Below are 14,136 nucleotides of genomic sequence, written 5' to 3' on the forward strand. Positions count from 1 at the left end.
GTCTTCACATCTAAAGGCTCCTGTGCCACATAACACGTTGATTAAATAAATAAGTTTGATTGTCTCCTGTTAATTTATCTTTTGATGCAGGAGCCTTGACAAGACCAAGTGACAGACAAAGAAACCTTTCTCCCATTGCAACTGGACACGAAATCCAGCCGGTCTCGGTCCAAGCCTGTAAGTAAGCCTGTACCTTTGCATTCGGAGATGCTTCTCGAGTGGAGATACTCCGTGTGAGTCCTGGGGGGACAAAGTTTACACTCCAGCTGCCCTTCTTCATCTTGATAGGATCCCATCAGGCAGCTTTCACAGGTGGAGTGCTCCAGAGAATAATAGGTTCCCAGCGGGCAGTTGACTGTGGAGAAAACAGCCAAGAAATTCAGAACCCCCATGGGTTCTTTTTTTCTTATGAAGCTTGCATCTAGGTACTATTATTCATGTGTGAAATTTTACTGTCAGAGTTTTACAGTCACAGTGAGTAGACCTTCCAGAAATATATTTCTACAAACCCAAGTGGTAGATTTTTATTTTGAGGAGATGGCATAAGTTTTATTGACCAGTTTTAGTGTTGCTATAATGGGGCTTTAAATAATGGAGGAAGGCTATGACAAACCATAGCATTATAGAAAATACATCGTTAACAACAACAACAACAACAGAACTGCCAGAAGACAAGGATAAAATAATGAATAATTAGATGAGCTCGTGATGGCTTTGCGATATTGCAAATGTTTTCTAAATTGTCTCTCTGCATACTCCCTGCCCCCATAAAACGAAATGTGTCCATGACAGTATCATTTCTAGAGACAAGAGACAAGTCAACATAGCAGGATCGAAACAGGTGAGGAAAAGCCTTCTCCATGCCTAGGGGAGTTCTTGCCCTATGAAGGCATCCTCTAATCCAGAGGCTCCAAGAAAACAGGCCCACTTTATAACTTGTAGTGGCATGGACTTTCTGAGGTCATATAGAAAAACTCACTGATCGAGCTCTTAGTAAAGTTAGCATTCTAGAGAGACACTTGAACTCTATGCCTAGTGACTCGGAGACACTTGTGGTTACAACTAGAACCTGGGTGCTTGTTAAAAATGGATTTCTAATTCTCCATCCCCAAACTGCCATGTGCAGGCTATCTGACATGGCTCAGGCTGTCTGACGCAGCTCAGGGTGTCTGAAGACCCCACTGAGACGGGAAAAGCAGTAGTCAAGATGATTCCTGCTTGTTCTCAGAGAGTGGAAAAGAGACCCAAGTAGGGTCAAAATAACAGCTCTGATAAGCTGATTTTGATACACCGGGGAAAGCACAAATGACATCAGATGGTAGCAAAAACTGTCAAAGGAGTTTCCCCAGACAGAATACAAGGTCTTTGTGTGTGTGTGTGTGTGTGCGCGCGCGCGCACGCACGCACGCACGCACACACACACACACACACACACACACACACACACACACACGTCAGTGGGGCTCAGAAGAAGGAATCAGAACCCCTGGAGCTAATGTTCCCAGTAGCTGTGAGCTGCCAAATGTGGATGCGGAGCCATTTCTCCTGCACCACTATGAGGTTTAAAGAACTAGAGTTGAAAATAAGATTTGTTTCCCCCACATAAAACACTTTACCTGTCTTCAACAATGGTGTATACTCAGATTCTCAAGACAACACAGTGTAGTGGCAACCACACAACAATGTAAAATGCCTGTTCCATATCAATGTTCTTTATACACACTTGGAAAATATCTGTACCCAACCATTTGACCCAGGGCACAGTAAACAACTGGGTCCCAGGGAAGGCTTACCGCACATGCGCCCCCTCAGCACAGAGCCTGGTCTGCAGAAGAGAAAGGCCTTCTCTGTCTCCAGGGAATTGCTGTCAGCCACCACCATCTCCGAGGCAAGCTGGAAAGAGTACATGGGCTCCTTACTCAGGGTGTTTTTCAGGCGGTTGGTGATGGTTTCCAAGGTCTTGATGAGTCGCTGCTGATTTGCCAGTTCAAGGGTATCGTTTCTTTCCTCCGGCAGTGGCACACTAGCTGAGATAAAAACACAACACAATTAAACATGCATGTGCACACACACATACACACTCACACACGCATGCGCTCATACCCACGCAAAGGGTCTGTTAGGTGCTAACTGTAATACTCATTTTTGCCGTCAACAAAATCGTATCTTAAAGTCCTTCAGAAAAAGAAATTTAGAATGAGGCCAATCAGTTTTCACTAAATAGGTCACATGTGGGCAGTATTAAGAACAAAATATGTATGTTTGAGTCCTTTTCTGAGACACTGTGTTAACATCACCTGTTGAGGGAATTCATCATGACAGAATTAATTAGTCTATAATCTTACTGTTTAAAACAGGCCTAAATTCATCCTGTTAACATTCAAGTAAAGCAGGTACTGGTTACTGCAAGGATCAGAAAACCCATCTGTGACACTAAACCGCAAACCATGGCCATGTTTAGCTGGTCATGCTCTCTCTAGTTTTCTCCAGGGGCACCTCCTAATAAACACGAGGCATGAAAGAGTTCAGAACAAGCTTCCCAACCCCAAATTTCACTTCATATTCTTTCGGCAAATGCAAAGTTTATCCTTACCTGTGATGTTAAAAATTAGCTGAATTTTGGGGTCAGATGATGGGGCAGATCTTTTAATCCGTGCCGATCTGGCTTTGCCCACACCTGTAGATGTTTCTTGTACAACATCCAGGAAGTGATCGTAAGAGTAATCCAGCCTGTTACCTGCACCCCAGCCCCCTGGTCCTGATGCAGAGAAACAAGAGATCAGACAGGCACATCTTTCTCCACGTTCAGGTTCTAAAGTCACAAGTCAAACTGCCTGCAGCAATTACTCAATTGCCCCTGGCCTACAAGTGGGTTTGGTTCATCACCTTAAATTGTCATTGTGGGGGTATTTTGCTTTTAATTTAGAGACTATTACCCATTTACCTCTGAGAGCATATAGGACTTAGGGCATCTTCCAGTTACCAGGTAATTATTCTCACCTCAGAGGGAAATAGAGAGGAGATGCAGGAGTCTCATCATTTCCTATTTCTCTTCTATATCCTTCCTCCATTTAAAAATGGCTTTACGAGCTTAACGAACATAGTAAAATATCTGCCTCCTGTATTAAAGGTGGGGAAGCTGGCAAGGGCAGCCTATAATGTTTGTGTCGCTGGAGAACACATGGATGTGTGTGACTTGCGAGGTGCCCCTGATGGCGCCGTGATTAACAGCCAGACACCAGATTTTCACTCCGTGAGGTGTGACGCGTGATTGTATAACCTGGGCCAACTGCTTTCATCTTTCTGAACTCTGATTCCTTCATTAATAGATGGGGATAACGAGCCTGACTTCATTGTCTGTAATAAGATGGGGCAATTTATATGCACCGCCTGGTTTAGTATCTGACTCATTACAAAACCCCAGTGTGTCAGCTAATTAAGTGACATCCATGTTGTCCTGGCCATACTGGCCCTAATTATGCCCTTTACAGACTGGCTGTGTTCGTGAGTCTGTCACCTAGGGAAACTGTCTTCAAGGATTTGTTTGCTTTCTGTATGTGTGTAAAAAGCGGGAGGGGGGGGTCTATATTTTAGTGATTTCAGTTACATAGTTCCCCACAACTGCTATGGAGCAATTATGGAAAATTGATTTACCAGACTTAGAAAATCCTAGAGAGAAAATTTCAGTCTACTCGGATTGAAATTATGCTTAGACTTAGATACTAGATTTTAATAACTGGATTTTATAACCTGGGTGAGAAATATGGATATGTCTCATGTATAATTATTTTGAATCATTGGCTTACTTGCAAGGCCAATTGGATGGATGCCTGATAAAAATCACTGCTTAAATACTTTCTGACTGGTATGATTACATTATGTGATAAGCCACTTTTTAAGTTGCCATCACAAGGTGACCTTTATCCTGAAGCGCTTTGGCTAATATTTGAAAGTGATTCATTTCATACCAAAATTGATGATATTCATAATGAATGATCACATATATATAGCCATCCTAAAACACTTGATGAATAAATTAATAAAAGCTAAATTTTCTTTTTCTCTTTTTCACCACTCCCGTGAAGTAATTTCATTTTGCTGCACCCCACCACTGCTACATAATGCCATTACCAATTGCAAAGCCATTTTCATAGTCGTAATTATATTCGATGCAGTATTTTTTGGTCAGGTCCTCCAGTCTGCAGTCAATGTCACCAGCATCGCTACAAAAGGATGGGACCTGCAGAGGAAGAGGAAGATCATGGAAATCACATCCCCTCTGTGCTTCTGCTGAGTCCTTGGCCCTCCTGGACCTCGCTTCCCATCAGTCAGAAAAGAGGAAGGCCCTTCATGTTTCCAGAACTCTACATGTAAGGAAAAGCTCTTTGCCTCCCTCCTTCCATCCCTCCCTCCTTCCTTCCTTCCTTCCTTCCTTCCTTCCTTCCTTCCTTCCCTCCCTCCCTTTTTTTCCATCTCTCTCTCTCCTCCCTCTCATCTACAGCCTCTCCCTGTCTCAGGCCACCAGGATTAAACTCAGACTTTTTAATCTCCATTTCTGTCACCCACCAGAGGAAGCCCAGGACTCTGACTTGAGACCACCATGGTATAGATTCTTTAATCTTTATGCTGGCTAATCTTATGTCATCTTGGCACAAGCTAGAGTCATCTGAAAGGAGGGACCCTCAATTGAGAAAATCCCATAATAAGAGAAAGCTGTAGAGCATTTTCTTAATTAGTGATTGGATGGGGGAGTGTCCAGCCCATTGTGGGTGCCTCCATCCTGGCCTGGTGTCCTAGGTTCAATAAGAAAGCAGACTGAACAAGCCATGATGAGCAAGACAGTAAACAGCACTCCTCCATGGCCTCTGCAACAGCTCTTGCCTCCAGATTCCTTCCCAGTTTGAGTTCCTGTCTTGACTTCCTTCAATGATGGATTACATTGTAGAAGTGTAAGCCAAATAAACCCTGTCCTTCCCAACTTGCTTTTGGTCATGGTGTTTCTTTGCAGCAATAGAAACCCTAACTAGGCTGGGCCATGGTGGCACAGGCTCCTCAAAGCTACAGAGAAACCTTGTCTCGAAAAACCAAAAAAGAAAAAAGAAAAAGAAAAGGAAAGAAACCCTAACTTAACTAGGACAACTCCCTTTCGTAAGGTTCTGTCTCACTCTGCTCCTTCTTCCCCAGCTCTCCTTTGTGTTCTCTGAAACTCAGTCAGTAAAAGAAAAGTTGCCAAAGTCATATTTTCTCTACATTCTCTTTATCTTTCCTCTAAATGAAGCACAACTTGCCAGATTTGGGGACTGTTTTTCAGAGGATGGTTCTGGAACCATCACAAACCCAGATCTTGCAGGTCTGCAAGTGGAAGCATCGTCCTACACTTTCCTCCTATTTCTAGGTCATCGTGTTCCCTGTTGCCTCCTTGAAGCCTGGAAGGTTGCCAGCTCCACCCTCGCTGTCCTTTGTAGCTGTGGTGTTGTGAACACCATTTCTTGCTCAGTCATTCACGCTCCTGGCTGCTCTCCCATCCCTTAGCTTCCTCTTCTCTCTTGTCCTCCAGTTGTCTGACGTCACCACTCCTGTGGTCACTTTATGTCACCACCAGCAACTCCATCCTCTAGTCCAGCACTTCTTTGGCTTCCTTGGAGTTTGTATTGAGTGAAGTCTCCTGCCTTCTCTCTCCCTCAGCCCCTCCCATCTTTTCTTATCTGTCTTAGATTCCATCCACGGTCCATTCCCTGGGAAATGCCTGCTCCCCTGGATTCCTTCTTACTCTGTTTGCTAAAGAACCTTAAACAGGTTGAAGTGATCACTTCCTTTCTCACTGCCTCCCCCTCCCCCCCACCTGACTATGGCTTTTGCCAATCCTATCACATTCACTCAAGGTCAGTTAAGGTCACCTAAAAACTGCCCTGCTCGTCTCTCTCCTCGCTCTTCCCCCCTACTCCTCATCCCTGTGCACTGGTGGTCATTTTTGCTCCACGAGTCAAATGAAAGTCAAGGAAGGTTCTTCTTCTTCCCTTCACTTCCAGTCCACATGGGAGCACACAGCCTACAGCTGTGCTCTTGTCTGCTCGGCTTCCTGCCTGGTCTCTTCCTTTCATAGTCTACATCCCGTCCATCAGCTAGATCAACAGAGTCTGCAGATATCCTCCAATGCTCTTATTTCTCGCAATTGTCAATGCTACCCAAGCCAACACCCCTTTCTTGCTTTAGTTTTCTGTGTGATCATCTAACACGCGCCTACCTTCTGCACCTCCTACTGACCGAGGTGGTGAGAAAACTGGCCTATGTCCATGGCTTTCTATCACAGAGTGCAGGGAAAGTCTTTACGGTGGTTCCAACGGCTCCCCACAGTCTGATTTTCCTTCTCACTCCTATTTTCTCTGCCCCACACGAACTCTTGGAGCATCGCTTACTCAAACTCACTCTGCTACCCTCGCTACACCTGCTCTTGCCACTTTGAACTCAGTAGTGTTTCAGATTCCCAAACACATTCCTGCCTCGGGGCCTCTGTGCTTGCTGTTTCTTCTGCAGGAAGCACTGGAGGTGGGTGCCTGGCTCCGTATCTTATCCCTTTAATCCTCTTTCAAACAGGACACTTGCTGGCGAGGTTTCCCACACTCTGCATTATTTTATTCTGTAGCACTTGCCACCTGGCCTGCTGTACATTTTCCCTGTAATTTATTAGTCCTCTATTCATTAGGATGTGAAGTTTGAGTGCATAAGGCTTGACCAGCTTGATCTCATAAAACACAGATGTTGACTAAATACTAATTAAATGAATGTACATTTAATAACACATCCTGCTCCATTTTTACTATCTTTAACCTATTACTGTTTGTTTTAGACTAAAGAAAGCCACTAGCACAAATGACAGTTACTTCCACACAGTTTTCAATTGTGAGTACTATTTATTACTTGAGGAATATTTTGGGCTAGTGTGTAATGCTGTGTGTGTATCCTTGCCCTGTATCACAATGACCAGATGAACACAGTGTTCTCTGCATTTGCTGGCAATGATGTCTATGATTTTCCTATTGGGAATTTGGTTCTACCAACTTAAGCAAAACATTTAAAAACAAGAACTTATTAAGTCTATGCCAGCTAATACATTGGACATCTTTATAACAACACTTGGCATTTTGCAAGCAGCACTTTAAAATGTGTATTAGCAAATCCACAAATCTTCATCCATCCTGGCAGACGAAAGCATGTTTCCTGCCTTCTAGACATTTGATTCAGTTATGTGCATTGCACTGCTGTCTTGAGACCGAAACAAAAACACATAAAATAGAAAATCCTTTAGGATGGGGATGTAGCTCACGTGCTAGAGTGCTTGCCTCGCATGCATGAAGCCCTGGATACAACATCCATAATACATACCGGGTATGGCGGTACATGTCTGTAACCTTCCTAATGTTGTGACTCTTTAATGGAGGCCCTCATGTTGTGTTGACCCCCAATCATAAAATTATGTTCATTGCTATTTCATAACTCATTTTTCTACTGCTATGAATCATAATATAAAGATCTGATATGAAGATGGTCTTAGGTTCAACCCCATTGAGGTTGTGACCCACAGCTTGAGAACTGCTGTAGTGTAATCCCATTACTAGGGAGATGGAGGCAGGAAGACCAGCAGTTCAAGGCCATCCTTGGCTACATAGTGAGTTAGAGGCCAGTGTGGGCCGCCTGGGACCATCTTTCAAACCCCCAAATCAAACCAAAATATAACAACAAAAAAGAAAATCTTTAAATGTTCGGTTATTCTTATCATAAAATAATATAACATAATTTTGGACATTTTCTGTCAGACTTTAAATAATAAGACAAGTATTTTTAAATCACGAAGATCCTAAACTCTCTTTAAACGTTTTGGTTCATGGTATTTCAAAACTTAACATTTTAATGCAGACTGAATTCAGAAGTCTAAACTCAATGGGTAATTCTACATACGAATTTGGATCCCAAAGAGAGGCACATTCAGGACTAGAAACGACAGATGCAAACAATCCAGAGAAGTTAAGACAGCCTTAGTGGTGTCCCAAGTGCCCCCTGTGCAGCCAAGGCCTCCTGGTGACATACCATTTTCCCCAGGGTAGTTTCAAAGGCTGCCAAAAACTTCTTAAGCAGATCCGTGTCGTCACAGCGAGTTGTTTTGTACAGCATCTCAAAGGACTTGAACCCGTGGTTTGCAAAACGTTTTACTAGAAAAGTTTAGGGGACGGAGCTTCAGTTGGGTAGAGTTTCCAAGACAAACTCAACTCCTTTCCCTCCCCTTCCCTTCCGTCTCCTCTCTTTCTCTCTCCTCCCTTTTCTTGTTCTTGTGCTAGATAAATGCTCTATCACTGGCCTATATCTCCAGCCCAGAGATTTAGCTGTCTATGAGAAAACGGAATCTAAACCAGAATCCCAGAGGAGAACCAGTTCTACAAAGGATCATGACATATGCCGTGGCAATTGCACAGTGACAGCTAATGTTTTGTATGCTAACTTCAGAAGGATTTTAAGGCAGATTTTCTTTTGTTTCTGACAAGATTTATAAGACTGTGGAGAGGTGGCAGTGAAGGGTTCTGGGCTTCCACCGACCACAGTAAACCACAGCCTGGTGGCACTGGGTTCCTTTGCCCAAATGAGTTTGCGTTGATCGAGTATTCTGTAACCTCCAGGTCTATGAGAAAAGAAGCACCAAGGAGACTAAGAGATCCTTTGATCTTGACTACACCAAAGTTGTTTGCATTGATATAAGTTTTTGTCATGTGTTTGTATTTTCAACTAACAGACATTTAAAAGCTTTAACTATTATGTGTAGTCATAATCCTTGAAAGTATAATTTCTACAGAGGCAACTTTGCTCTTGTAGCAAGCATGCATTGTGGGCTCCTGGAGTCTAGGATGTGGTGATCCAGGGGTTCAAACCCCAGAAAGCCCCCCTCCCCACCCTCCACCCACCACCACTCTTAGAATTAAGAATTAAGCTCTGAATCTAAGTTAAATCTGAAAATACCACACAATCTACTGTATTATATCACCTACCCTGGATATGAAGTTACTTAAGTTCTTTCACTAAGAAACTTCATATTTATGCTTCCACACTGAGAGTTTCATGTTCACAAACTTCTTTAAGCATTTTTAAGTAACTCAAGATAGTTCTGTCTTTCTATAGTAACGCAGTCTCCACAAAGACTCTGGTGGCTAGTATTTTAAACTATATACCTTGCTGATTCATGACACACACCCTGCTAATTCTCATTATAAAGCGCATTTTTCTGTGTAATGTGCAGAAAAGCACACGGTGGTGCACTTGGGAAGTTGCAGAATTGGAACTTACTAGCACAGTCTGGCCATTCCGTAGAATATGGCGGTCTCCAGACACTGTCTTCGAAGGCACAGTAATACTTCTCCATAGACCCTTCTGTGAAATCATAGCCCTCCCGGCAGCTCAGGGTACAGTTGACTCCAGCACTGTCCTGGGCACAGACAAAGTCCCCGTTTATAGGGGTGAAGGGAACCTCACAGGGAGAACCTGTGTCAAAATAACACTGTATTATTCAGTTATAGTTCTGGAGCAGCATAGTCCAGGAATTAAAGCCGAGCTAAGAAGAGGACTCCTCCTGTCTCCCGCTAGCCCTAGGAACCCTTTCTCAAGGGTCTTCAGCACGGGAGAGCAGCACTGACTACTTTTTGGTTCCTTGTATTGTGGGCAGACCTCAAAAGGTTGGACCGATGTGCAATGAAGAATTCTGCACATTTTACGAGAAGGTAAACGTATATCTGACCTTACACTGTCGTTTCTGGCATTACTGCTTGAATAAAAAAAAGCTGGGTAACATTACGTGGCAAAGACGTCTTCGGGGTCTTTAAAGCAACGCTTTGCATTGTCGGGGGGAAAGGTTCAGAAAGCTGCAGTTGTGATGGTGAACCTTGGCTGTGAACTTGACTGGGTGGAGTGATGCCTACACGATTAGTAAGGTCAGAGAAGGTGACTGGCAAGTGGGAGAGTCATCAACAGGGGGAAGGACCTGCCCTGAATGCGGCAGTCCCGTCCGATAAGCTGGGAGGCGGGGTGGGATAAAGGGAGGAAGAGAAAGCTAGCAGGTAGGTCCATTCTTCCGGAAGTAGTGCATCTGTCATAGCTGCTGTCACTCCTGGACACAACCAGGTTCTTGCAGCCCTCTAGTTTCCCAGTGACTCTCCGAGGAGCTTCCAGGCCTTCATCACTGGACTGGGATTGCATCCTGAGGATGCAGGATACATTCCAGTTTTTTAGACTGAGCAGTGACTGGGTTCTCCACATCACACAAGTGTGCAGGAACCACAGTTGGGCTCTCCAGTCCATATTGTCTAAGGCAACTCAGGAAACCCCTTTCTAATTGGTTCTGTAGCTAACACAAGAATTAAGGGCCACCCTAAAAGAAGACCTGTCACAAGCTCAAGGATGCCAACTGGAAACTTACAATGGGCCAGCATTTCCACTTGAAGACTCAGCACTCACAGCCTATCTCCCCCACCCCCAAACAGAGGACGGCAGTGATCACACAGACCAAAGGTCAGCTAGGCTGGGGGAGGGTCTGGAGGAGACTGGAGAGAGTACCTTTTATGACAATGTGGATGTCACAGGTTCTGTTATTGCCCGAGGGGTCAGTGGCCGTATACCACACAACAGTTTCCCCGTGAGGAAAGAGGTCTCCTTGGGTGTGACTTCTGGTGATGACCAGTTCAGCCCCTAGGAAGGGAAGAGAAGGTGTGATTCCTGAGTCGCGTGGCTCCACAGTTCTGACACTGCCCTTCCATCCGAGGCGCTTTCAAGATTTTCATTTCGTGCAAACTGGCTGAGCAAGCCACTTAGTGTGGCTTGTCTGCTACTACAGAATAGACATTCGGTACTTAGGCTGTAGCAGAGAAACAATAGACTCAAAAGTCCTACAAAATTAAGGACTTTTGATGAACAGAAGTATCTTTGACTCGCTCCATTAGGATATTGACAGTTTAAGAAACTGATCCAACTTTTCTTGTTGTTTGAGGGAAACTTTTTAAAATGAATTTCAATGACATTCGCTTGGGTTTTCCCCCGACCTTCCTATGACCTGTTGTAATTTATTCATCTAATGCTTGGGAATGAATGTGAACGCACAGAATTCGACTGGGGATGCCAGTAGGAACTCATCTTTTATTTTTCCAGGGCACCATAGACTCAATTTAGTGAACCCATTAAAACCTGTACATTCAAAACCTAGCAAAGTTTTAATAAATGCCCAGCGAGTATTGAATAAAGAGAAAGCCCAACGGCCAAGCAAGATGCTAATGTTCAATTGTATGTGTATCAAAACACACCACTCGGTGCCGTTTCTCGTTCTTCTTAGCTGTTATGTATTTTGCCATCTGAAGACGTTTTAAAGAGAGAAACCTGGCCAGCGCTACCCAGCTGACAAGGTCTGTGTGTCCTCACCAGAGTTGTCTGAGAACTGAGGCTCATCCCAGCTGGCAGAGTGCTCCTTCTCTAAGACCTGGATTGGAGGCGGAGATCGGCACCAATCTATGACAGGTGGTTCCACGTCTGCAGAACAAGGAATCCTTTATTAAATGGCTTTTGATCAGGGTGTGTTTTTTTAATCACAATCACAGAAGTGTTGGAATAGATGACTTTGAGGTAGGATAGGAAGCCATGTTTTAAAGTACTGATTGAATGTGGTGAAATTATTATATATACACATATATGTATATATACACATATAAAATATATATGACGGTAAAGAAATTGCACAGGAAGGAATTACAATCTGGTTATAGATTTTACATGTTCAAAGTGTTCTTAATTATACACCTTTGAAGTCTGAAGGAGAGAGTACAAATTACTATTTTAATTTTTTATGTGAGGACACAGGCCAGACAAACTTAAGAAACTTACCTGAGGTTATTAAGTTAATAACTTGTAGTTATAGCACCAAGGCCAAGGCATTTGGGTCTGTGCATAAAAGCACATTCTGAAATCAAATGAGCTGTAACCCTGAGAATGCATGTATTTCTGTTCTAACCTATATTTTACAAGTAAATGCTCAATTTCTGTCTTTTTGCTTACTTGCCATTTTGTGAGTATAGTAACGTAGGCTTAGAGGTTTAGATTGCTAATCCTAAACCAGCAATAGAGTCCCTTTTGTTCACTCAAGTCTCCACTGGACAGCACAACACCTGGCCCCTAGCAGGCACTCAAAGCAAAGAGCTTAATAAAGCAAAAAGGGGAGAAATGCTCCTGGCAGGTCAGTGCTCTTTGAGAACACCGAGTCAAGTCAACTCATGGTTAACCATGGAGTCTGGAAGTAGTCATCATTTACCCACAAAGAAATTACAAATCAACATTCCAGGATCATCTAAGCTTACCTGCTTTTAGATGAACATTTAAAAATGGAAATGTAGGTACAGAAGGACCAAAGGGTTAGAGATGAGAAAAAGAAGAATAGTTAAAACAAGTATGTGTGTTGGGGGTGGGGGTACCCAGAAAAGACTGATGGCAGAGAAGCCAGGGGAGGAGAAAATGCTGGCAAGAAAGTTGCGACTAACAGAATAAACTCTGAGGAGAGATCTTGTAAAATAAGAACTGAAAATTGCACGGTCCGAGCACACTTGATCTTTGGATCTTAGGATCACTTTTAAGTGCCACCATCATGTTCTGTACAAAGTATAATTTCTTTCAGAAAAATATGTTGTATAACAGCATGTTAGATAATAAACATCATAACCTTTGACAAGTTTAAAGTATTTTTTCAAGTTTGATATTTGTTGTTAGGTTGAAAAGTTAAATGACCCCTGAGTAAAAGTACTTACATAGTGAAATGTATTTGTTTTCCATTAGATTTTTTAAAAAAATTTCAAATAAGCTTAGAGAGCCCTTTATGAAGTGATTTCATAAACATTTGTATGTATTTGATGGTACTTAAAAAATAATGAATCTCAGATGTTCAACATTCAAACATAGGTCTAGAAGGGGATCACAGGAATGGTAGAAGAGATTGTTGATGTCTATGGCAATAATACAATCCTAAGGCATAAAGGGGACAGAGTCTAGGCTTGAATGACGGGAATAAATGGCAAGTAAGAAGAGAGAAAAAGCAGCCATCTGGAACTTTCCAAAATGCTCACCTGGCAAGAAGTAGACACGGTGACAGTTACAGGATACACAGGGCTTCAGTGAGAAGGGGACCTGAAGGGTTTCAATTCCAGGAGGAAAGACCGGGCAGAGGACACTGATGACTACAAGCAGATTGTTTTTGTAAACCATGATTTTCCACATGATTGGAGAAGACTTACCAACAACCTTGACGTGGAACGTGCAGCTGGCTTGGTTACCGGATGAGTCGGTTGCGGTGTAGGTGATGGCCACTTCTCCAATTGGGAAGAGGTAGGGTGGGGTAAAGGCTGGGTGGACATGGACCGGCACCTGATGGGGACATAAATATTTGACAAGGTCAGCAGTGCAATTATCCTCTCTTGATTTATATGCTATCAGCAAAGGAATGAGACGATACAGTATTTCATAGAGGGGAAAGGAGGGAGGAGTCACTTCCTTGGGGTGTAGTTTCTAGACTACTGCTTCCACAGTTCATACAGGTAGATACATATTGCTCCATATGATTTAAGCATAATACAGTTGACTACTTTTATACTCTTGAGTGGTCTCCAGAACTTAAGATGACTTTTAAATGCCCTCTCATGTTCTGTACAAAATATGATTTCTTCCAGAAAGATATGCTGAAGAACTTTTAATTTGGCTTCCAAATTTTGCTCTTGCAAACAGTTTTATATACCCATTTAAACATATGTTTGCTATTTCTTTATGATATATCTCTTCAGGCATAGACCTGACCTCAGATGATCAACACTGTATTAAAATTTCTTTCCTAAGCCGGGTGGTGGTGGCGCACGTCTTTAATCCCAGCACTGGGGAGGCAGAGGCAGGCAGATCTCTGTGAGTTCAAGACCAGCGTGGTCTACAAGAGCTAGCTACAGGACAGGCTCTAAAGCTGCAGAGAAACCCTGTCTCGAAAAACCAAAAAATAAATAAATAAATAAAATTTCTTTCCTAAAGAATGGTAATAACTTGCATTCTCATTGTCTGGGATGTGGTGTTGGTGTCAGAGTT

At 43.1% G+C, this 14,136-nt stretch overlaps 1 protein-coding gene across 1 annotated transcript in view; it reads right to left on the reverse strand.

Moving 5' to 3' along the window:
• Positions 1 to 14,136, reverse strand: part of Svep1 (sushi, von Willebrand factor type A, EGF and pentraxin domain containing 1) — a 157,227-nt gene that overhangs the window by 71,087 nt on the left and 72,004 nt on the right. Inside the window, exons 9-17 of the mRNA XM_038347564.1 lie at positions 13,305 to 13,434; positions 11,449 to 11,556; positions 10,594 to 10,725; positions 9,331 to 9,525; positions 8,086 to 8,207; positions 4,132 to 4,240; positions 2,594 to 2,758; positions 1,794 to 2,027; positions 194 to 355 (exon numbers count right to left, since the gene is read on the reverse strand). Coding sequence (XP_038203492.1) covers positions 194 to 355; positions 1,794 to 2,027; positions 2,594 to 2,758; positions 4,132 to 4,240; positions 8,086 to 8,207; positions 9,331 to 9,525; positions 10,594 to 10,725; positions 11,449 to 11,556; positions 13,305 to 13,434 — 1,357 coding nt within the window. The remainder of the gene's footprint in view (positions 1 to 193; positions 356 to 1,793; positions 2,028 to 2,593; positions 2,759 to 4,131; positions 4,241 to 8,085; positions 8,208 to 9,330; positions 9,526 to 10,593; positions 10,726 to 11,448; positions 11,557 to 13,304; positions 13,435 to 14,136) is intronic.

This window comes from Arvicola amphibius, chromosome 11, assembly GCF_903992535.2.
Source record: "Arvicola amphibius chromosome 11, mArvAmp1.2, whole genome shotgun sequence".
Classification (NCBI taxonomy): Eukaryota; Metazoa; Chordata; class Mammalia; order Rodentia; family Cricetidae; genus Arvicola; species Arvicola amphibius.